Source organism: Oreochromis aureus, linkage group 15 (assembly GCF_013358895.1).
Source record: "Oreochromis aureus strain Israel breed Guangdong linkage group 15, ZZ_aureus, whole genome shotgun sequence".
In the NCBI taxonomy this organism is placed as follows: Eukaryota; Metazoa; Chordata; class Actinopteri; order Cichliformes; family Cichlidae; genus Oreochromis; species Oreochromis aureus.
The window spans coordinates 7,728,610-7,752,842 of NC_052956.1; the positions used below are offsets into that span (position 1 = coordinate 7,728,610).

At 39.2% G+C, this 24,233-nt stretch overlaps 2 protein-coding genes across 5 annotated transcripts in view; both read right to left on the reverse strand.

The window, feature by feature from the left end:
• The window catches only part of itsn2a (intersectin 2a), a 49,036-nt gene extending 38,910 nt beyond the window's left edge, over positions 1–10,126 (reverse strand). For 2 of the 3 annotated variants that reach the window (XM_031726220.2, XM_039599342.1), the window contains exons 1-2: positions 10,007–10,126; positions 1,170–1,241 (exon numbers count right to left, since the gene is read on the reverse strand). In XM_031726220.2, the coding sequence (XP_031582080.1) occupies positions 1,170–1,176 (7 nt within the window). In that variant the 5' untranslated portion in view covers positions 1,177–1,241; positions 10,007–10,126. Of the gene's footprint in view, positions 1–1,169; positions 1,242–9,904 lie in introns of all 3 variants that reach the window. The other variant, XM_039599343.1, reaches the window with a different exon arrangement.
• Positions 10,127–11,767: 1,641 nt separating this feature from the next.
• LOC120433232 lies at positions 11,768–23,728 on the reverse strand. Of its 2 annotated transcripts, XM_039599154.1 has the most exons (4): positions 23,581–23,728; positions 23,216–23,343; positions 22,810–22,906; positions 11,768–19,108 (listed from the first exon to the last, which is right to left on the reverse strand). In XM_039599154.1, exon 4 carries the CDS (start codon positions 19,081–19,083, stop codon positions 12,463–12,465), a length of 6,621 nt encoding a protein of 2,206 aa, XP_039455088.1. In that variant the 5' UTR covers positions 19,084–19,108; positions 22,810–22,906; positions 23,216–23,343; positions 23,581–23,728; the 3' UTR covers positions 11,768–12,462. The 2 variants fall into 2 exon arrangements, with proteins under 2 accessions (XP_039455088.1, XP_039455087.1); XM_039599153.1 differs by lacking the exon at positions 23,216–23,343.
• Between the last annotated feature and the right edge of the window lie 505 nt (positions 23,729–24,233).

A 24,233-nucleotide genomic window follows, 5' to 3' on the forward strand; every position in this document is an offset into this window, starting at 1 on the left:
TGCAGAAAAAGTAGAATTGGGCTGAAAGATCTATCGCTTTATCACCTATTCAGGTTGTAAATCGTGTTTTTAAAAAGTAACTAAGTAACTAAGTAACTAAGTAATCGATTACTTTTGAAAATAAGTAATCAGTAAAGTAACGGGATTACTTTTTGGGGGAAGTAATCAGTAATTAGTAACTGATTACTTTTTTCAAGTAACTTGACCAACACTGGCGGCGGCACACGAAGCAACCAATGTGGAGGGTATAGTGGTGCCATAACAAATACTGACTTTCAAGCTTATTAACTTTTGTTTTTACCTTATACACTGAATTTCCATGTAGGTTTGCACATGTTTCAATAAATCACTGCAACTATTTTCCATTTTCCTACCAAAATATAAAGAAAGGACTGGTAGCTCTAGGCTTTTGCATAGTACTGTATAGTGAACCAAGTGTGATCCACAGAGAATGAAGTCCCAGTCCCTTTGTATCTGGTCAAGTTTCTGGATCGCTACTCCAACTGTGCATGCATCTTAGTCCACGGAAGTCACTTCTTTGAAACTGATGGGGTTTATAAAAATACAAAAGTCAAAGTCAGAATCAAAGCAAGACAGCAGAGTTAGTCTGGGGCGCTAAACAGGCTGCTGCTGAAATGCCTGTTTTGACGTGCTGCTACAGTGCATATAAGCACCTTTAAAATTAATGAAAGACAATCCTGCCATATTACTTTAGACCGACCCTCTTTGCAGCAGGGGTTTGTACAAGCTACAGCTCAATAACTTCCCCCCAAAAAAGTAGGATTAAAGATGGTTTTACTTAAAGCCTGAGTCTTGTCTCTGTTTGCAGATCAATATCCCATTAACATGATTTCACACCTCACACGTTACAGTCAAAACAAGCAGTCACTCGTAGCAAAATAAAGGAGTTCAAGCTGACCAAAGCACAAAGCAGATGCACTCGAATGTTCGGTCTTGGCAGGAGGACGGCCAGAGGGAGAGATTAAAGTTTAGAAATGAGGCATAACACAAACAGCCGCTTATTGGTCGCAGACCTTTTTCTGCCCTTTAAAGTAAATTCCAGCCCTTATTATTGTCTCAGCAGAACCCCAGATCTGCCTAGCATAGACAGAGACGTTATGAGCTCAAACACATGTCCAATAAAGACAAAAGAAACAAAGTGTTCTTACCATTCATGGTTGCAGGTGGAAAGCACGGGCAGAGAGGGAAGTCCTCTACTCAGCTGGCGAGCCCTCAGACATCTGCAGAGAAAGAGAGAGAGAGATGTGAGTGTGTTATGTATGCATTTGAGTGTGTGTGTGTGTGTGTGTCACGAAGCAAGGGGGGTATAAGTGAGGAATGCAAGCAATGCAAGTGTGAATGGGGAAGACGGCAGAAATGATACACATGCATGCAGGAGCAAAAAAAAAAAAAAAATCAGCTCCTTGTTAACAAAGCAAGGAAGGCAGAGTGAATGGCCAACATGGTGAGAGATGACAGAGGAGGGGAAGAGGCAGAGGAGGGGAAAATGAAAAGAAAAGGATGGGGACCAAATAACAGAGAAGGGCTACAGACAATGCCAGCACGGAGCAGTACACAAGAAGAGAACAGACAGCTGAAGGATAGAACTGGGGGAAGAAATGATAGTGGTCTGGGAGAAAGGCTGCTTTTATTACTGCCTGCTCGGAGATTACAGATGGTGGCTGTGTTTTGGAAATCTTGATGTATCAACTTGTTTATTTTGTCTGTGACATTTTGCTTTCTATGTATCTCACTTGTATAGTATGTAATAATACACATTTATGGACCTTAATAAGGCGTATGGATGCTCCTAGACAAATTTTTGTGTTTTACTGAGACAAATATAGATATATGACCCTAATAAAGCAAGTACTCGACAGTTTGAAAACAATAAGAATTTATCACTGTTTTGGGTGCAGTCAGCATCTAAAGTGGTATGCCAACAGGGAGCCTGGCCCATCTGATGAGATTAATTGATGGGATCTTTGGCATTGTCCCGGGAGCAGATAAGCCCATGCAGGTAACATGGAAAACTAGCTTTATGTGTAAGTGGTTTGATCCACACATAAACACTGTTTGTGTACGGTATGTTTGGAGGACTAAAACTTAGACTTTTCAAGTAGGGCTGTTCGATATAACGATATATATCGGATGACGATATGAAAACGTCTATCGTTTCATATTACGCTATCGTTTGTTTCGTGGTGCCGCAAAATAAACTGTTTACAGCAATATTTTTTCATCGTTTTGATGGTCACTGTAGAATTAATTTCTTAAAGTTCTCTCTTTCTCTTATGTTTAATATAACCACACTACGGACGGACAAGCAACTGTTTTTATGCGACGGTAAAACCATCGCGTGGCTCTGCCGTCCGCTTGTTTATTTTCCAAATAAACCTTTCACAATAAAGCTGAAGATCCTGTTGAGATTTATCAAAATAAATTGAATCACGTGAAATAGTATGCACAGTGTTTACGGATGAGAAGCTAAAAAGAGCCGCCAGGTGCTAAAAAATAAACCTCAGAACAGGCTTTTCCCCCCAGCATGTTGTGTAATAAATACTCACAAAAAAATTGCGGCCGTTTCAACTTACCATATGTCTAAAAATGTATAGTTTCATGCGTCGGTCAAATCACTGGACTCCAGGTACACGACGCCCAGCTGAAAACACTTCAAGTCAAGTTGCCCGAGATTCACAGAATTTACAGAAAATGTATAATTTTTGTGATATATATCGTTGTCGGGACGATAAAAAGGTTATATCGGGATATGAAATTTTGGTCATATCGCACAGCCGACTTTTAAGCCTATGAAACCAGCTGCTAAGCATGGTGGTGTTAGCATCACGCGCTAGGGCTGTTTTGCTGACAGTGGTACTGGTACAATGCACAAATTTGATGAAATAATGAAGAAGGAGGACTACGTCCAGATTCTTCAACTTCACCTCAAATCAACAGCTGGATGGTTGAAACTTGGACACCACTGGGTGTTCCAACAGGAACCCAAACACAAATCAAATCTGGTTTTGGGATGGATAAAGCAGACTAACATCGAGCTTCTGGAATGACAGTCTGAAAGCCCTGACCTCAACCATATTGAAAATTGTGTACTATACTTCAAAGCCAGGTCTAGAAAACAATAATTAAAAGCCCCAAATTACCACGACACTCATGCTTATTTTGCATATAAACCACACCTATAGGTAGCAACTCTTTCTATCTTGTTGTTAAGATTCTGTTAGCCGCTCCACTTCCCTCCATCCATTTCCTCCATATTTCCTCTCATTTCTCTTTGCGTGCCTGTAGCTAACAGGCAATGTTTCTCCTCATCACTTGTGATTCTTGTCAGGTCTAAGCAATCTCCTTTTTTGCTTTCACTAAGTCCTTCCATCACAACTTTTTCCTCACTTCACCCCTCACTCTGCCTTTTCTATTTCAACTCCTCTATTTCTTATTCATCATTCATTCAAACGTATCTCTTATGATTCCCACATAGTTTCTTTCCACTCTTACTCCCCTTCCGTTCTTATTACACTATTGCTCCATCATTTGCTTCCCTGTTTTTGTGTGAATTCCTGGAGGGGAGACTGTGGCTATGTTGTAGTATAAATCACTGTCTGAACATGCCGGCACTGCCAATTACTTAAGAGCAATGAACAGCCCACTGAGGCTTATGCTTCGGTATATTTCGAGTGTCTGCGCCAGCGGCTCCGTGCAAACTCGCACACATACAACATAAGCAACAAATAATTCACGCGCACTAGCAAACAACATTGACGTTTATGAACTAAAATCCCAGTTTTATGAAAAAAAATACAAACTAAAATAGAAACACAGGAAGCAGTTACAGGAAAACAATTGTTTTATAGTGAATGGAGGCTGACACAAACTCGCTTCTGGGGATGAGTGATGATATAGATTTTAGGGAGTAAAATAACGGGGCTACTCTTCAGCAATGGATTTCACAAACTAGCTCCTTACAGCATGTTAAACAGTAGAGTCAGAGTACGCTCATCTTTTTCTGCATTACACTCTGCAATAGAATGGTCTTCACATCAGCGCATTTCAGATAACATATACACACCAATATTTGTCAGTTCTATCAAAAGCAGAAATATCTAATTAACAAAAGTATTTATATTCATGTATCGATGCAGAAGTAATTTTTTGATATTTATTTGTATGCTTGTACAAATTTTCTACAAGGGCATTTAATTAAATATCCTGATGCAATGCAAAAAATGCATACCTTTATATAAGTCTTAAAGTTAGATCTATAACTAAAAGTCAAACTCAACGTTATCGGACCGAAATGCAGTTTTCCCATAGTGTACAAGAGAGCTATGGAACTATGAGAAACAGATAAATATGAGGCACTGAGGTATATATATGAATATTATTAAAGCTCTACACATTATTGTAGTTCTTTGTATAGAAATATGAAGTATACATGTATTATGCACATTACTGCCATCTATGTACATTACATTGTGCAAAATAAGGGACCATATCAATATGAGACTGAATGTGTAAACAGCAGCAGTACAGCCTTGCATAGTATTGGGACAAAAGTACATTTTTTGGTGCTTTTGCCTCTGCACACCATGTATTTTATATCAAACAAACAATATGTGATTTCAGCTTTAATTAAAGGGGTTTAACAAGTGTATTGAATTAGCTATTTAAGAATTACAGCCATTTTCATACACATTTCTCTGAGCCTTAACAGTAATTGGACAATAGATTGATAAATTGATAAAAGGTAGATAAAAGATCTGGAGTTGATTCCAATTGCTGACCTTGTATTTGGTAACCATTCAGTAAAAGTATGAATATGAGGTCCAAAGAGACATTAGTGCAAGTGAGGGAGGCTATCATTAGGCTGAAAAACCAGAGAGAGAGAGACAGATAACAAGAATCAACAATCTGGTACATTCTTAAATAGAATGAATGCACTGGTTAGCTCAGCAACACCGAAATGCCTGAAATACCACAGAAATATTTCCCTGGTTCTCAACAGCTTCACAACAACTTACAGTACCAATGCAAGAACACTCTCAGGGAGGCACAAACTCCATAAACAACCCAAGTGTTTCTCACACCAAAGAAAAAGGATATTCTTCAATGTCAATCAGTCACCTGATCTCAACACAACACGGCATACTTTTTAGTTACTGAAGTTGAAGCTGAACAGAGAGGCCGACAAACAAGCAGCAACTGAAGGTGGATCCAGTAAAGGCCTGATAAAGTATCTTAAAGGACCACACACAGCATTTTGTGATGCCCATGGGTTTTAGACTTCAGACAGTTATTAACTGCAAAATATTCTCCCCAAAAGTATTTAAAGCAATCCCCATATTTAAAATTATATTAGTTGGACCAATTTTATTTGAGTCTCTAAAAATGGGGGACCGTGCTTTTGCTAAATCCATTAAAGACAAAAGTCTGCACTTTAATCAAATGTTGATTGTTTGACTTAAAATCCAGTGTGGTGGTATACAGACGCAAAATTACAGCAAAGAATATGTGTCATTGTCCAAAAACATATGGACCTGCCTGCAGCTTGTTCCACAAGCCTGAACATGACAACTCATGGGTTGTGTGGGAAGTTTTATTTAACAACAACAAAAAAAAGACGAGATATAGTCTAGATATTATATTCTGGCACAAACTGCCTGTACATAGAAAATGCAACTCCCCTTTACAACAACACTTTGCGATTAAGCTTGAAGAAACACATTGTGCTGTACTTGCATGCCTCTTTTCAGTTCAGTGACTTTCTGGAGCCTCTGTTCCCTATCTATGACTCATCTTTGCTGGTGTGTGGATTCAAGCATCAAAATGATGATGCAAATTATGTTCTTTGGAAAAAAAAAAAAAAAGACAGAAAAAAAAGAAAGCGAATACATGGACCTCACTTTACACCCAGTAAAGATTTACAGTGCTCAGTCTCCCACTTCACTTGAAATGATCTCACTTTTCCTTGTTGTTGCCATCTGTTGAAACTGTGTGGCTAACTCATCGCCATGTACTAAAACCTCATCGGTGTCTCACCCGAGACGAGGTCCTATAAATAATGAAATATTCTTTTAACACATATATAGACAGAAAGTTGGCAGTTTCCTCATCTATGTGTGTGTCTCTGTGTGTGAGTACATGTACACTCGTGGAAAAAATAATGTCTTCAAAGTATTCTATGCAATCTTCTAAGAAAAACTAAGTATCCCTCGTGATTAGGAATGCCATAGTGATCTGGTGCTTAGCACTGTTATTTTCAAATGCAGTCTGGTTGGTGCCTTTCTGTGTGGAGTTTATTCTATCCAGGTACTCTGGTATCCTCCCCAGTCCCATACACAGGGTTAGGGTAATTAGTGAATCTAAATTGGCCACAGGTGTGAATGGTTGTCTTTCTCCATGTTTAAGCCCTGTGACAGAATGGTGACCTATTCAGGGTGTCCCCTGCCTCTCTCCCTATGACAGCTAACATAGACTCCCCTAACACATTCTAAGGATCTCAGAATAACTCATTCATTTATTCACAGCACCTTTAATGTCCCACTACAGCATTCAAACCAGGTTAAGTTCTGGACTGGGCCACGACTGGGCCATCGCAACACCTTGAATCTTTTCTTTTCAGGCGCTCTGCTGTAGATTTGCTGCTGTGCTTGGGATCACTGTCCTGCTGCATGACTCAGTATCAGTCAAGATTCAGCTGTCAGACAGATGGGCTCACATTTGACTCTAGAATACTTTGGTATACCGAGGAGTTTACGGTCAACTCAGTGACTGCAAGGTACCCAGGACCTGTGGCTACAAAATAAGCCCAAATCATCACCCCTCCACCTCCATGTTCGACCATTGGTATGAGAGGTTTGTGCTGATATGCTGTGTTTGGTTTTCTCCAAACATGGTGCTGTGGATTATGGCCAAATATTTCCACTTTGGTCTTGTCTGTCCAAGGAACATTATTCCACAAGTCTTGTCTAAGTCTAAGCTATGCTGCCATATTCCTTTTAGAGACTTTCTCCTGGCAACGCCTCCAAAAAAAGCCATACTTCTACAGTCTTTTTCTAACTCTACTCTCACAAATATTAACACCAAACATGCTAATTGTGGCCTGTATGGTCTGAGATGATGTGTCACTGTGTTAACAAACAACTGAACTGCCAAAACTTCTGCCTTCATAGAGGTGCTCAAACTTGATGATCATCAATTAATCAAGTGCATTGGATTAGCACCACCTAGCTGCTTCTTACCCTCTTAAATGCTGTTAAAGGATGTACTTAGATTTTCCCAGGACTGCACAGAGTCCTGTGCAAACTTTCCTTTTCACATGGCTCTATGCTATTTGCGTGTACCTAACACTTCCATGTGCAAACACGTAGAGGCCTTTAGCAGAGTCTCATCCACCCTTATACACAACCCTGTACCCTGAGGTGTACCTGGTGTCAAATATAACAATATCTCCCGTTGGCTAGGTTAGAGAGACTCCACTGTTTAAACAGGACATGCTATATCCTGGATAACAACGGCACTGAATCAACAAAAGAGGAAAGAGGACACCCTCTACATCAACAGTGACTGTACCTGCACAGGTTCACAACAAAATGGTACACTGATTGAAGTCCCTCTGATGTCTGAAAATAACTTTAAAATGTCATTATGCGTCTTTGATTTGATTTACCCTGCAGCTCAGCCCCTGCTGGTATGGCAGATATAGTGGAGAGAAACACAGTCATCTCACAATGCTACTTCAAATCATGCCAGATCCCCAAATGAACTTTTGGACACAAATACTACAAAAATAATCATGACGGAAAAAAAACCATTAAAAATTTGAGCATAGAACAAATTACTTTGCAGCACAAGTTTAGTTCTCGTTTTGGCGTCTTTAAGAAGCAAATGAAGAACAAATGGCACACACTATGTTCATACTTACACAGGTTGATTTTGCAAAGCCAGCGGCCAAAAGAAAGTGTGTACCGCTAGCCTTGATGTTACACTGATGTTTAAAAATAACATTGCATTAAACATTTTGAAAGTTTCTAATATGAGGAATAAGACATAAATCCCTTAAAGGCTAGCAGCGCTGAGGAACAAAATGAATCAAAGAACCTTTGACTCTGCCCAGCATGCTGATTGACACCTGTGTGCACCACACTGGACCGGTCTGATGTGAATATCAATGTTTTGGCCTGTGTGCGCGGAGTGTGTCCAACACACCCTCCTCACACAGAGGGGGACCCTGTTCTAGCGGACACAGCCCAGGAAGCTTTGCAAAGCCTGAGGAAGAAAGAAGCCTGTGTGCATGCGTGTGTCCTGTGTGCATGTGCTGGTATTTTCCTCCTATTCACAAGAGAGAAGTAATGCACTGACAGAGACAAACACACACACAAGCGCACACACGCCACACACCTTCCCCCCAGTGTGCTGCAGGTGAAAATCGGGGACGCTTCCGACAGAAGAATCATTCTAATCCTTTTGGTACATTTATGAGTCAGCTCAATGAAATGATTCACCTTTTTTTTTAACTTCCTGTACTCTCCCCCCACCCCCGACAGTGAAAAACATACACTCAGCAGCACCTCCAACCTCACCTTCTTCCCCACATACTTAAGACACAATAATAATAATAATTATAATAATGCCAAATTAACCTCAATGCAGCATCCATGCCACTGTAACTGCTATATGCGAATGGACTCTGAAGCACATCAGGTTCCTCTTTCACCACACCAGTGAACACGCTGGTGTATTGTACAGTTATGTGAACGTGTGCATATTACGCAACGCTTTGAGTCTCGGCAGGTGGATATGCAACAGTCCCTTCTGGGATAAAGCCCAGATGTCACAGAAATTGCAGTCAGATGGACTTTGCCACTTCAGCAAAGAAAGTCTCCTCTTTCTATTTTCACTGAGGGCAGCAGAACACACACATAAACACATGCACACACAAAGCAATCTCTATAATTAGTCTTTGCTGCAGTGATTCAACACGTACGTGCATAAACAGCCAAAGCTGCCCCAGTCATCTCATATATAAGAATGGAAATTACCACCTTTGCTAAACTATTAAACAGCTGATGACACTTTTTTATATCAGGAAAAATGGAGATAACAAACGCATTTGACGGGCTTCGAACCGGAGGCCCTCCTCGTGTTATATTTTCCATCTTTTAACAGAGGAAGCGCCAAATGTAAGTCACCTTTTAGGAAAATTGCTGGGCCTAAGAAGGTGAGCACAGACACCCAGCAGACCGTTAAAGTGACTTTGAGAAATATCACATAGATTTTCTCCCTCAGGTTAAACACAGCAGTAATTTTCAGCATGTTTAATAGTCACGGGGAAGCATGTCATTTCCTTTAAGTAGTACCTGAGGGAACACAGGAATAACCTTTGGAGTTACACCTTTTATCATAAAAACAATATGTCATTGCCTGTTTGTTGTTGTTGCACATAGTGTATATACATATATATATATATATATATATATTATTAGACAGTATATATCTAACAATATAAATAGATAATTATATTATCTTGACAAAAGACTAGTAATTTGAAGTCTAAATCTATTTTGACTGCTTTAAAAAAAATGAATTTCTCTTTAAATCCAGTTTAGTTTTCCTTTTCCTCTTCTCTGCCTTATTCAAACAAGCAAAATTAATGAGTAAACAGTGAAAAGATCTGAAGAACCAGTTTTCAGCCATATCGGGTGCTCTTCATCCATAACGCAGACAAAAGACTAGCACTAGTGGCTCAGAGACAGGTTTGAGAGCTCCACATATTTTCAGGATGAAACATTAACAATGGGCTGTACTGCAGGTAGACAAACCTCGTTAATACGCTGCACTGCCTCGCCTTTTAAATGCTGGGTTTAATAAAGCAGGACATCCCACTTACCTTGAAAGAACAGGTAGAGGGGAAGAAAATCTCCAGCGACAGTATCCAGCAAGTCATGCATTTTGTTCGGTATAAGCGTGGTAATGATTTCTATTCATTTACCTGTTGCGGTAGAATAGCGGTGCTGATCGGCATCCAGGGTGACGATCCAGCTACTGAAGAGGGGAGGATCGATCCAGCAGCCGGGCGGGTGTGGACTGGAAATGGGCGTCTTCAGTTCCAAGAGTCAAGCTACGCGGAAGTGCGCGGAAGACTTCCGGCTTTGGCTTTCAAAAATAAAACTCACAAGGGAATGAACGACTGTTCAACTCCTTCAGATGTACAGTGCTGTGCAAAGGTTTAAGTCACCCCTCGTTTCTTTATATTTTTCTAGGAGAATGTGAAATAAGTACAGAGATTTATGGAAACATGCAGACACACATAGAAAAAGAGAGGCAAAAACCACCTTAATGACCACCTTCTATTGACATATTCTATATTCTTCAGCCCTCTCTCAGGCAAGCCTTCTTGTCATTTCTTTAATAATAATTATCCAGGCTTATTGAAGAACATTCATAGCTCTTTCTTTGGATTTTTGGCTCTCTTTTCTTCCATTCTCCATCAAGATGATCCCACGCTGCTTCATTATTGTCCAGGCCCAAGCTCTGAGGGGGCCAATCAATGATTGATTCTGTTCTATTGTGTGTTTTTCTATTCACATTTGCTTTTATTGCATTGGGAGTGTGTTTGGGATCATTTTCAAACTGACAAATTAACCCGTTACCAATCAGATTCTTCCCAGATTGCAATACATGGTAGATCAAAATCTGACTGTGCCTTTCTGCATTTATAATCACAATGACATTAACAATGATGAGCATCCCTCCAATAGAGTCCCAGAATCAGGGAATTTTGAAGGGAAAATTTAAGTATGCCTATGTTATACAGTTTTCTGCTCTTGGTTTATATTTTTATATACGTTATAACCTTTACTTAAGTAAAATGTCTAAATACTTCCCCCCCCTTTACTAAACCATTATCCAACAAAAGATTACATTCGAATTTTTATGCAGCTCCACTTCACATTAATCTGTAATAGGTCACAAGGCTGCACATGAGCCTTAAAGTTGTTATCTATACCAGTCTTCCAACCTGATTTAGTCTTGCAGTAGACATTTGTGTCTTGCTCACAAATCACTTTTTTCTTTCATTTGTCACCTGTATGTTGGATGTTCCACCACTTATATTAGTAATAATCAAAATCTACAACAAACTTGTACAAAATCACAACAGAGTGGCACCCCAACAGACAATTTAGTGATTTGTCTTTGTACATTTTTTATTTTAGAGAACCGTTTTTTAAATCCCTATGTAGAAAAAGTATTTTGCTCACTTTTCTTTTAATGGTTATATGGTTTGTAGAGTAAATAAGGTCCCCAAAAGGAGTAAATTATGTTAGTATTGAGCACCACCAACAGCCCAATTTTGGCATTACATCAAAATCATACACCAAGTCTCATCTTTAAGGCTCTAATATGAAAATTTCAGCTACAATTAAATATGCAATACTTAGCAAGTTGGTTAGACACATACACAAGAAAACACAAATATTTAGGAAACCTGACAAAAACTTGTTTAAAAGTAAATATTATTATTAATATTATTTATTATAATAATATTATTATTATATTGTTGTTAATTAGGCACACTGGACTTCAGTAAAAAACTGATCGAGCATAACATTTAAACACCAAGACTATTTTTTTGGGTCGGGAATACAAGTATTAATCACCAGCACCTTACACTGGTTAACAAGCTAATAAATGTGTTCGCCACTGTAATATTTACACACACATATAAATAAAACACACCATGACAATATGATAGGTTCGAGCTTTCAAAACTTTATACAAAATGTACATAGAGTGAGCTATCAATGTGTATATTACCTCAAATATGAATACATACATCTATTTGTGTTGCAGCTTCAGTTTTAGTAATTTACATTATTGTTGCCATTCTGGAAAATTATCTGAACAATTTATGTATAAACATATTTACACATTAATGACATATTCCTATTTTTGCTCATTTATAAAGTGAAATACATACATATGTAAAAAAAAAAAAAAAAAAAGAGTAAAATATATAAAACAAAAAGCAAGAAAATGAGAACAACATAGAATGATAAACATTTTACAAACAGTCCAGGATACCTCAATGGATAAAAAGAAAAAAGAAAAGGAAAAAAAAAAGTAAACATCTATGAAGTTCAACATCCAAATTCTTTGTTATACATTGGAGTACTAAAAGGCTGCTACAGAAGGGAAATAACACATGTGGTTCCATGAGAACTGCATGCTGCAGACATTTGCCCTGAAACCTTTTGGTCAATATGAGCCATCTTTTCAGGCTTTTAACCCATAGCTCTATTATATTTGTATAGATTGAGACTGCTTAAAAAAAGAAAAGAAAAAAAGATTCAACTCTCCTTCTCCATCAACAACAGAAAGCTTTTCACAGAAATTAAGGCAACATTATTCAAACTTAGTGGTCTATACAAAAGACATTTTTTTCCATTAACACTCACATTCCTGTTTAATATCCACTTCACTTTCTGCACTTCCAGCTGGCACATGTTCCTGCTCCTCTTTTATCTCAGTGTCCTGACCTACAGTTACCATGTAGTAATCCATGTATCCCTCAGTGTCCGACTCTGTTTTTATGACAGTCTCACTACTTAAAGATGCAGTTTGCACACATCCATCAGAGGGCTGTGATGACTTGCTTCCATTATTGCTTTCAGAGGTTGGACATGCGGTATGCCCAAGGGATCCTGCAGGATGACCTGGGACTAAATTCTTGGCAGCCTCAGTGTTTGAGTCAGTTCTGACATCATCATTACCTTGGTGATAGTTTGTTTCAACATCCAGTGATGGCATATTGCCATAACGTGGATCATCTTCCTCCTCTTTAATTTGGAGGTTTCCTGGAAGAAAACCGTCACAACCTACAGTTGTGGTGGTACTGATGGAGGTAATCGTAGGGGTATTCATGGGGGTAAGTGTAGAGGTGCTCATGGGGGCAATCGTAGGGGTATTAATGGTGGTAACTGCAGGTGTAAAAATTGGGGTAATTGTTGGGTTAATCACAGGGGTAACCATAGGGTTGATTACAGAGGTAATCATAGGTGTAAAAATTGAGGTAATCGTAGGGATGTTCATAGGGTTAACATTCATCTGCATTATTGTCACTGGCTGCATTTGGATTGCATGGTATGTTGCTGGCTGCACACATTGGTTTCCATCCACTCTATGAGCACTTTTATCATTTTGCAGATTTTGTGTTGAGCTCTGTGGGAATTTGGGTCCAGACAGAAATGGTAACTTGAAGATCTTTTCTATTCCAGTATTTCGGTACTGTCTGATCATCGAATGGAATTTGGTTGCAGCAGCGATTGAAAATTCCCAGCGCCTGTGATGCTGTGAGCTAATCTCAAAGTTATAGTCTAGGATGTCAAACAAAATAGCCGGGAAATACTGGTTCCTTTTCGTTGCTGCAAATTTCTGTATTTCCAACAGCACCGATGATGTCAGTAACTTCAAGTTCAGCTTTTTTTTGTCCGCTGATTTTGATGAAACATCAAGGTCCAGACCTATTTTCTTGCAAATAGGATAGAGATTTTTCTGCTTATTCTTTGTTAATGTCACAGCACTCAGAGTATTACTTAACAGCATGGCTCTTTCCTTCTTTGCTTGCATTTCCAGTTGCCTTTTTCGAACCGTTTCCTTCCATTCATTTCTCTGCACAGTGGGTAGCTCTTCCTCTGTACTCTCAATGACTTGAAATGTGCGAGGTGGCTGAATAATAAAAACTTCGCTGAACCAGGCGGGCTCTCCATCATGTGGATTCACTCTGTAGAACTGCACTGAAGGATTCATGTCTAGACTCTGCTTGTCCAAGCTGAAGTTGTGCTCAAGAACATCATTGACAAGCTTGTGCTTTGTCCCACACAGTTTCCTGGCAAAAGAATACACCTCGCACATGACCTCCCATGTCAAAACACATGTGTCGAGTTTACGTTTTGGGTGAGCTTTGTCCACACATAGGCTTAAACCTATTTTCTTGCAGAGAGGGTAAGTGTTCAATATTGTTTCTACTGATGCAGAAGAAGAAGAGGTTTGATCATCTGGAGGCTTTTTTACCGTGCTGCTTGCATTAGTAGAGATGACACTGGTCACGGCAAGAGGCTGGTGAAGCACATTACCAGAGTAAGATTCATCCTGGACAAGCTTGCCATTTTTATCTTGATGACATTTGGGGCAATCTGGAGTATATTCCTCTATGAAAACTGACTGAGGGAGTTTAAAAAGCTTTTTCTTTTGAGGCAGGCTGAATTTTTTTGACTTCAGTGTTGTAATGGTTTGCATGAGCTGCTCTGCGAAGGCAATGTGAAATAGCTCACTGTTCAAATTTAGATCAAAGTTATACTCCAGGATCTCCATGATGAAATCTTTTGTGGATGACAGCATTGCTTCGGCAAATGTGTTAACTTCTACCATGACACCGTTGGTCAATAACTTTGGGTCCAGATTTTGCTTTACTCCAAATCCGACATTAAAATCCATGTCCAATTTCTTACACCTGGAGTAAGAATACAGTGGGCAATGTTCTCCATGAGGCACTGAGAAGATGCGTTGAATCTGATTGATCCGCAATCTCCACAGAACTGAATTTAGGTCATTTTGTTGCTTGTCAGTGGAATTGCTTACATTTTGGTGCTTGACTGCTCGAGTAGATGCAGCATTACATATTTCTGCATCTGGCTTGTATTGGCAATTCAGTTTCATGACTATTGGATAATCTCTTCGTGTGTTCTTTTGCTTTGCTTGGGCTACCCAGGTTGCCACATTTCTATGATCATTTGCAACAGGAATTTGTGCAAGAACATGTCTTGCAAGTTCAGAATTGACGTTTTGCAAATCAAGCTCAAAGTTGTGTCTGAGAACGTCCAGACAAATCTGCTCAAATGTCCCACACAACTTTTTAGCAAAGTTTGTCACTTCCATCATTGCTCCTTTGGTCAGTTTGTTGACATCAAGTTTGTTTTTCTGTTGACTGCAGCTTACATGCAACTTCAGACCAATCTCCTTGGAGAAGGGATACAGGTTCACACTTTCCTCGGATACTGTTTTAGGTGGACCAGCTGGTAAACCTGGTATAGTTGACACATGTGGATCTGGTTTAGTTTCACCATCTGAATCAGGGGGGTGTGAGGGTTCACCATCAGACTCATCCAATCTTGATATGCTGCTGTTCATGCAGGAATCAGGGAGTTTAAATACCTCTTTTGAGAATTTGACTGGATCTTCACATTCCTGAAGCTGCCTTATTTTATTCATCAGTTCACATGCAATGGTGTATCTGTGGCTTTTGCTCTCTAGGTCTAACGCAAAGTTCTTCTCAAGAATCTCCATGATGAATTCCTGCTGGGATGAACTCATTGCCAAGGCAAACCGAGCAACTTTATACAGAACAGAATTGGTCAGACAGTCAGCACTCAAATTTTTCTTGGGCCTAAACCCAATATTGAATTCTAGGTTAACTTTCTTGGGCCTGAAGAATGGACAGTACTCTTTGTCTAGGACTAGGAGGATTTGTTTCACACGGTGAGTACGCAGCTTCCACATGTTACTCTCCATTTCCATTTCCTCTTCTTTCATGTCAAATTCATTTGGCACATCCGTTGGAATCTCTTCCTCCTCTTCATATTCTAGCAGCCCACTTTCATCTGGCTGACTTGGAGATGGCGGGTCCATATCTGTGTCTACAACTGCTGAACTGAAGGAACTATCGGTGGTGGTATGGAAAGGAGCAGAGAGGCGAGATGATTTGGGGTTTTCTATGTCATCCTCATTCCCGCTGTTTTCTGAATCTGTGAGTGTGTCTGCTTCTATAGGACACATGTAGCAATAGTCCCCTCCTACTGTTTCGTCTAGACTCAAACCCATTTCATCAAATCCAATCTTTCCTACATTATCCATGGCATAATCACTTGCCACCATGGCCCGTTTCTTCTTTGCCTGCATGTCCAGCTGTCTTTTTCTGATCGTTTCCTTCCATTCATTTGTCTGCGTGCTGGATTGTCCTTCCCTTTTAACCCCAATAACAGGACATTTGCGAGGTGCCTGAATAACAAAAACATCATTGAACCAGGCATGCTCTCCTTCTCGTGGCTGTACTCTACAGAACAACATTGAAGGATTGAGGTCTAGAGTCTGTTTGTCCAAGTTGAAGTTGTGCTCAAGAATATCATTGACAAGTTTATGCTTTGTTCCACTCAGTTTCCTGGCAAAAGAATAAACCTCACACATAACACCCCAGGTCAAAGCACGTGTTTCGAGTTTACGTTTACGGTGTGCTTTACTCACGCGCAGTCTTAAACCCATTTTCCTGCATGAGGGGTAACAGCTCATTATAGTCTTTCTTGTTGCTGCAGAAATAGAGGTTCGATCATTTTGAGTACTTTCTGCCTTTGCATCAGCACAAACATCTGACCCAGTTTGGGGCTGCTCAGGGACGCGACCGGACTGCGATTTATCTTGATGACGCTTAATTCTATCTTGATAACATTTGGGGCAATATGGAGTATATTCATCTACAGATTTTGAGTCAGGCAGTTGAAAAAGTATTTTCTTCTGAGATGCAGCTAGTTTCTTTGTCTTCATTGCTCCAGAGTTTCGCATAAGCTTCTTTCCAAAGGCATTGCGACTTGCCTCGCTGTTCAAATTTAGATCAAAGTTGTACTCCAGGATCGCTGTGATGAAATCTTTTGTAGATGACAACATTGCTTCGGCAAACGTGTTAACTTCAACCATGATGCCATTGGTAAGTAACTTTGGGTCAAGATTTAGTTTTACTCCAGATCCTACATTAAAGTCGATGCCCAATTTCTTACATCTAGAGTAAGAATAAAGTGGGCAGTGTTCTCCATGAGGTACTGAGAGGATGTGCTGAATTTGAATACGCCTCAATTTCCACAGCGCTGAGTTGAGGTCATCTTGTTGTTCAGTGTCAGTGGTACTGCTTACATCTTTGTGTATATTTTCCTCAGCAGAATCAGCTCTACACGCTTCTGTATTTGGGTTATTCTGGCAATTCAGTGTCGGGAGAATTGGGTAATCTCTTTTCGGGTGCTTCGATTTCCCATGGGTTACACGGGTCACAAGATTTCTTTCCTCATTTGCAGCCGGAATGTGTCCAAGGATATTTCTTGCAAGTTCAGAATCGACACTTTGCAAATCAAGCTCAAAGTTGTGTCTGAGAACGTCCAGGCAAATCTGCTCAAATGTTCCACACAACTTTTCAGCAAAGTTTGTTACTTCCATCATTGCTCCTTTGGTCAGTTTGCTGATGTCAAGTTTGTGTTTTTGTTGACTGCAGCTGACATGAAGTTTCAGACCAATCTCCTTGCAGAAGTGATAAGGATGGACATTTTTCTCTGACTTTATTTCAGGTTTGGTTTCAGTATGTGGCTTGGGTTCAGTTTCATGTAGATGGACTGGTAACTCAGTTGTAGTTACAACATTTGGACTTAGTTTAGTTTCAGCTTGTGAGTCAGGAGAATTTGAAGGAGCGATATCAGATTCCTTCACATTCGATCTGCTGCTGAGGTCTGGGCCAACAATGTCCATTCTCTGAGATGTCATTCTGAATGACAGAACAGGACGAGGAAGTTCAAAAACTTCTTTAGAGAATTTGACCGGATCCTCGCATTTCTGAAGCTGTCTTATTCTACTCATGAGTTCACATGCAAAGGCAGGTTTATAAGATTTGTTCTTCAGGCCTAAGTCAAAGTTCTTCTCAAGAATCTCCATGATGAATTCCTGCTGGGATGAATTCACTGCCAAGGCAAATCGAGCAACTTTATACAGAACAGAATTGGTCAGATAGTCACCACTCAAGTTTTTCTTGGGCCCAAACCCAATATTGAATTCCAAATTTGCTTTATTGGGCCTGAAGAATGTACAGTACTCTTTGTCTAGTACCAACAGGATTTGTTTCACACGGTTAGCACGCAGCTTCCACATGTTACTTTCCGTTTCCATTGTCTCTTCTTCCATGTCACATTCATTTTGCATATTTGCTTTTGAATTATACTTTCTTCTTTTCTTCAAGCTCTCGTATAAAAGTTCTTCCATAGTCAGCTGTGCTGGAGCTCTTTTAAAGGGATTTGTCTCAAAGGAAAACAGCTCATTCTTAAAATGTGGACTTATTTTAGTACCAGTGGTCTTAAGTTTTTTTCTCCTTTTCAACAGTTGGGACACGCTGAACAAAACTTGCTTTTTGTCCTGTTGATTTTGAAGGTCAAGTTCAAAATTATGCTTTAGGACACTGAGAATAATAGAGCTGTAGGATGCAATCAGTACTCTAGTAAAGTCTACCAGTTCTACCATCATACCATTTGTCAATAAACCTGGATCAAGGCTTTGTTTTGCACCACTTTCAAAGCGCAAACCAATTTCTTCACAGTAAGGGTATGAAAAGGGGAGAACATCTCCTCTGATTTCTTCTTTTAACTGCGCCCCTAAGCACTCAATTTCCTCTTCATCATCGCTGACATCAGCATGTAGTCGGTCAATCTTTTTTTCAGATGTTTGTGAACAAGGAATTTTGCTTGTATGTGTACCATTATCTTCTTTCTTCACCTGGAAACTGAAATACTGACAATCTGTTCCTGCATTTGGTTCTTTTTTGATGCTTCTGGCCCACACTGGTACAAAAGAAGAACCAAAAAGAGCAGCAATGTCAAGTTTTTCTTTAGGAGGCCTCCTCATCAGGTCCTTGAGCTTGTGTGAAATCTGAGCTCTAAAATGAATCCGTTGTTGCTCATTTTCCAAACCAAGATCAAAATTGTTCTCCAGAATGTTCATGATAAAGTGGCTTTTACCCTTTGTAACCATTTTAGCAAAGTCACAGATTTCAAGCATGACCCCGTTTGTCAGTAATTGTAAATCCAGTTTCTGTGCCGTGGATCCAACATTAAAATCTAATCCAATTTTATTGCTGTAATGGAATGGTTCGGGGCTTCTTGAGTATTTTTTTACGTGCATAATCCGCCATTGCCAGACAGTGTTGGCATCCATCCTTTTGCTGTCCTTCAGTCTATTTGGGTTGGTGTCCTCCATCTTCAGTTCCATTTTCGTATCTTTGCGTCCCCTATTCCTGTGTGGAAACAAAAATAGTATACATTATATATGAACCATAACTCATTAACTCGGTCTAAATGTACCAATTTTCACACTATAACAGCCGAGAAAAAACAACAGTGCACTTTATTCTACCCACTCCATTATAATTTTATAAGCTTTGGGTTTTGATACCGGGGCACAGACATACTGTAAGACTACAGCTAGCTCAGTACACTGCAAGCCACAGTGTTCAACAGTGTGCAGGACAAAAAAAAAAAGGCACGTATCGATAGTATGTTAACAGTAGTCCTATTGAATCAGAGCTCCATTAACTTTGGCACTGGTCCACATGTGAAACAAACATGCTCATGTTGCCAGCTTCCCTAGATATTTCTTAATTTTTTTTCCATCTTTTACCTTTACCTTTGAGCATATTATCTGTTCTCATACTGGACATAGGGCTGCTGTTTTGAGACTTGACCCTGAGCTAAGAATATTTATTTGTGCTATATTATTTATTTGTGAAATTCTACATTTTAATTATATTATCCAATTTATACCAGTGCAGTTCGGACTTTTGGACTCTTACTGGTTATGATAACAGTAAGAGGCCATCCTGAGACGGCCAAAGTGGGACAGACACTTGTAACCAATTGTTGTCCGAGGCTTTGCCCTATTTGTTAATAGGGACTGAGTTCAGGGGAGCAACCATTCATAACATGATCACATACCTTAAACTAAATTGGTCGGCAAACTGAGGATTCTGATCTTGAATTATTACCTAGAAATTCAGTAATAATGGCTTTAGCCACTTGCCCAACCCCAGTTACGGTCACAAAATAATTCCCGAAAGCAGCCCCCAATTTTTTTAATATCATGAAGTAATGTAATTATGTTTTAATATCATTATTCATGCTTTTAAGCGTGAAGATTTTCATTTTGCTTTTGCAAACCAATAAATAAATAAATAAATTTACAAATAAGCAAAGTTGTTATGATGCAATCCACAATTTTTAGAGATTTTCATTAAGTTTTATTTATTAAGTTCAAGCAGCAACTCGAGGTTATTTTTTTCTATAACTCTTGGGTATTTGATAACATCAAATAAGCAATGCAGTGGAGTTTTTTGCACTCAGAAATGACATTGCATGTACTCTTAAGGCAAAACAAACCTATTAAATAAGAATTCCTGCATGCAGACTTTTTGAATATTTCCATGACTTCATTGTACATTGTGGTGGCTGTAGACCAATCATAACCTTGATGGTTCAATCCCTGCCTGCTCCAATCTCCAGTCTAATTGCCTAACTATTCTTGGGCAAGATACTAAACCTCAAGTTGCTGTCTGATCCATTCATCAGGGTTAGGGCTGCCACAAACGATTATTTTGATAGTTGACTAGTCACCGATTATTTTTGCGATTAGTCGACTAATCAGATCATGCATCCATTGGACGTAAAACGTACAGCTTATTGCACCAGCATGCGTCTGCTCTTATATAACTATCATTAGCTTACAGCTTTAAGTGTTTCAGGTATGTGCTAAGTAAAAATAAAGACAAGATGATAGTTTATTAAATTTTAATGAAATTTGCAAATTGTTTCGGTGAAGTTTAATAAACTCCTTGCTATCTAAAATATAACTGGACGCCGGAGTATATTCTCAAGCATCTCACACTTCTGACAATCAGTTGTCTGCTTGATGTTTATTCAGCTGTGTAAAACTATAACTGTAATCTCAGCCAAACCGATTTACTCAGGAACAAATAAAAATACTAAAAAAAGCCAAACAATAACATTTTTAAGTTATCTAAGTGACTTATATATGTTTAACCTGAGTAGAGAAAGAGGCGGTGGGTTTGAAAACGATTTGCCGGGAGTCCGGTGTTCTCACGGGCTCTAGTGAGCCTTGCCCCCGGCTAGCTATCGAGCAAGTGGATAACAGATGTCTCCGAAAACGTCGGAGCGCTTTTGAAAATATGTGGTGTCTTGATAAACTGACCAGATATTTGAGGTTTACACAGCTACATTCTCGCCTGAAAATATGTTAAACGTTTATTTTGTGACCCAGAAAGAATAATAAGAGTAATATTAAAACTAACTAGCTGCCGCCATTGTTGGAAATTTAGCTGGGCTGCGCTGTGAATTCTGGGACAGAGCTACTTCTTCTTCTTCGGTGTTTAATGGCAGCTGGCATCCTTGTACATGCAGTGCTGCCATCTTCTGTTTCAGTCCGTTATTACACTCTTAAATCATACTACTGATTCCTGCGTCTTTTGTGATCTTACAAAGCTTCAAACGACGCGTCGACTATTAAATCAGTCGTCGACGATTTTGATAGTCGACGTAATCGTGACTAGTCGACTAATCGTGGCAGCCCTAATCAGGGTATAATAATAATAATAATAATGGATTGCATTTATATAGCGCTTTTCTAGACACTCAAAGCGCTTTACAATTCCACTATTCATTCACTCTCACATTCACATGTGAGAGTATGAGTGTGTGTGAAATAGGATGTAGGCGACTCAATTCTTAGTTAATTAAACGAAGAAAAAAGTTAATTTAACTGACTAGTCTAAAACCAAGAAACAAACCTCCTGGTAGGATGTGCCCAGCAGCACCCAGGAGGGGCACCCAGGAGCTTTAGCCGTCTCTTTTCGATGTGGAGGAGTAGGCAATTGACGTGTGAAAGCCCTCTCGAATGACTCAACTCCTCACCCTATGACTAAGGGAGCGCCCATCAGACAAAGCTAATTTCTGATGCTTGTATCCGCGATTTCATTCTAATAGTTTTAACAAACAGATGATGCCTAGATTATCATATTTATGGTGTTTCTCAACAACGATGTGCCATCTGGTGGCAGATGGCTGCATAACATTTAGGACACAATAATTTACTAGCACTGGGCATCAATTAAAATTTTAACAATTAGATTAAACGACTAGTAAATCTGGCACCGACTAGTGACAACAGCAACGATTAGTCAGCTACTCAACTAGTTGCGCACATCCCTAGTGTAAATGTTAGATAAAAAGCACTTAGGTGTAGAAAAAAAAGTGCTTAAATGGTTGGGTGTGAATGAGGTTATATTAAGTGCTTTAATTCCTCAAGTAGAAATCTGCTACATAAGAACCAGTCCAAGTGTTCACAGCCTTATTAGTTTGAGAGCTTTTCATCTCTGGTGCATGTTTCATTTCTTGACAAGCTACTGTAATCGGCTGGAATACCAAAAGCAAATGGTAGAAATGTTTTTTACCTTGAGCTAGGTGCAGCAAAACTATGAAATATGCACACCAGCCAATTGTGCTATACTAATGTGCATGTTAATGAGTCAGAACACAACAAAACACATTTTGTCAAGGTGCAGTTTCCAAGTGGAAGCTGTGCATATATTATTTTGCAGGATATATCAGAAACTTCTTTTTTTTCCTGTTTTGTCTGTTTTTTGTGTTGACGAAAAGAAAGTAAAAAGTAATGCAAAAACCTACAACATTTTAGATGTTTTTGTTTTGAATATTTTAGTTTCTAATCGTTATCATCATTAAATTAAATTTTTTTAAAAACTGCGTATGAAAGATCGTATACTTTTAGTATCGTTAAGCTTGAAGATATCTGTTTACTGCTATTGCAGTCTAAGTCACTTCTAAATTCGTTTGTACTGTATGAACAAATTCAGAGAAAAAGAGGATGATTTGTGTGTGAAACCTCAGTGTCCTTAAGCTGGCTACTTACTCTGCCCAACATCAGCATATCCAGCATGTCTGGTCCCTGCTCTGGTCCCTTTGCTGTCATCCAAGTAGCAAAGAGACCGTGTGGATACACTGTAGCCCTGCATGAAAAATGAAAAGCTTATTTGTAAAATAATAAATGTATTGATTCTTCAGCTCTTGCTTAAAGAACGATAAACACATGCAGCCCTGTTAGACACCATCTCACAAACACTGTTGACATGTGTTTGTGAGTTACACTTCAGTGAAAGTGGGGCCGTTAACCAGGAGAAAAACAAACCAGCTGTTCCTTGTGACAAAAGTCAAACTGGGGGTATTTTTTTGTCAATCTACCACGGCACTTAAACAAAAAGATAGACTCTTTAAAAAAAATGAGTAAATTCAACAATAATTAGTTAAAACAGCTTTACCGAATAAAAGTGAAACCTTTTGGACAGTCCTTTCCAAACAAAGCATTTTGACCAGCAGATGGCGATTATTTTGACTGCACCAAATGCTTCTGAACACTGAAGTGCTTCACAATAATTCACTGAGCTCTCTGGAAAAAAAAAAAAACACAGTCCAATTATTATTATTACTAAAAGGATGCCATCCATGTATTTAACACGGAAACGATGAACAGCAGTGCCAAAAGTGGTCCAGCGGAAGAAAAACCTAATCGAGGGTTTGCATTTACTACTTTCCACCTAAACATGGCGATGTGAAGTCGTTACAAACAGCTGCTTCAACGGCAAAGCGACGTCAAAAAGGAGACCGCAAACAGGATGAAGCTTACCCAAAGTGTGCACAACATTCACACGGCCGTGCTTCTCACTTGGTAAAACTACGCACTTCTTTGCGGGACAACGTTTGAAGGATGCAGCGGAGTTGAAATCCCTGAATTTCAGGAGGGAGACTATAGACGCTGCACAGCTCTGTTATGGAAGTGACGTCACAGCAGAACGCCACTACTTCAAAATAAAAGTGCAATACATTAAATGAACCACGGTTTGTTAAAAAACAAAACAAAAAAACAAAACAAAAAAAAAACCCAAAACAAACCATAGATCATTTTACCCAAAGAGTTATGCTTGAAAAGTTGCACACAGGCTTGGATTAATGTTTAAAAAATCTTGGAAATGGTGAAATTTATTGTTGTAACACCCCACCCCTCCTTTTTCTTTTGCTTAAGTTATGTGTTAGTCTTGGGTTACATAAATATGGACTCAGAGCAGACTGTTTTATGATTGCCATTTTTAAATATGCCATTTAAATATGTGTAAATGTATGACTCAATATTTATGCTAATAAATACAAAGTTATGGGCTACTTATTGGCATTGTTAGGCTCAAATAATTTCTGTCATCTAATTGTGTGAGACTGCACAATCGATAAAAAGTTGTTCTTAGTGATCACCTTTATTCTATAATCCATTATTATGATGAAAAT

Coding starts and splice junctions, on each gene's coding strand:
- LOC120433232 (XM_039599153.1), bottom strand. CDS start 19,083: ATGGAACTGAAGATGGAGGACACCAACCCAAATAGACTGAAGGACAGC.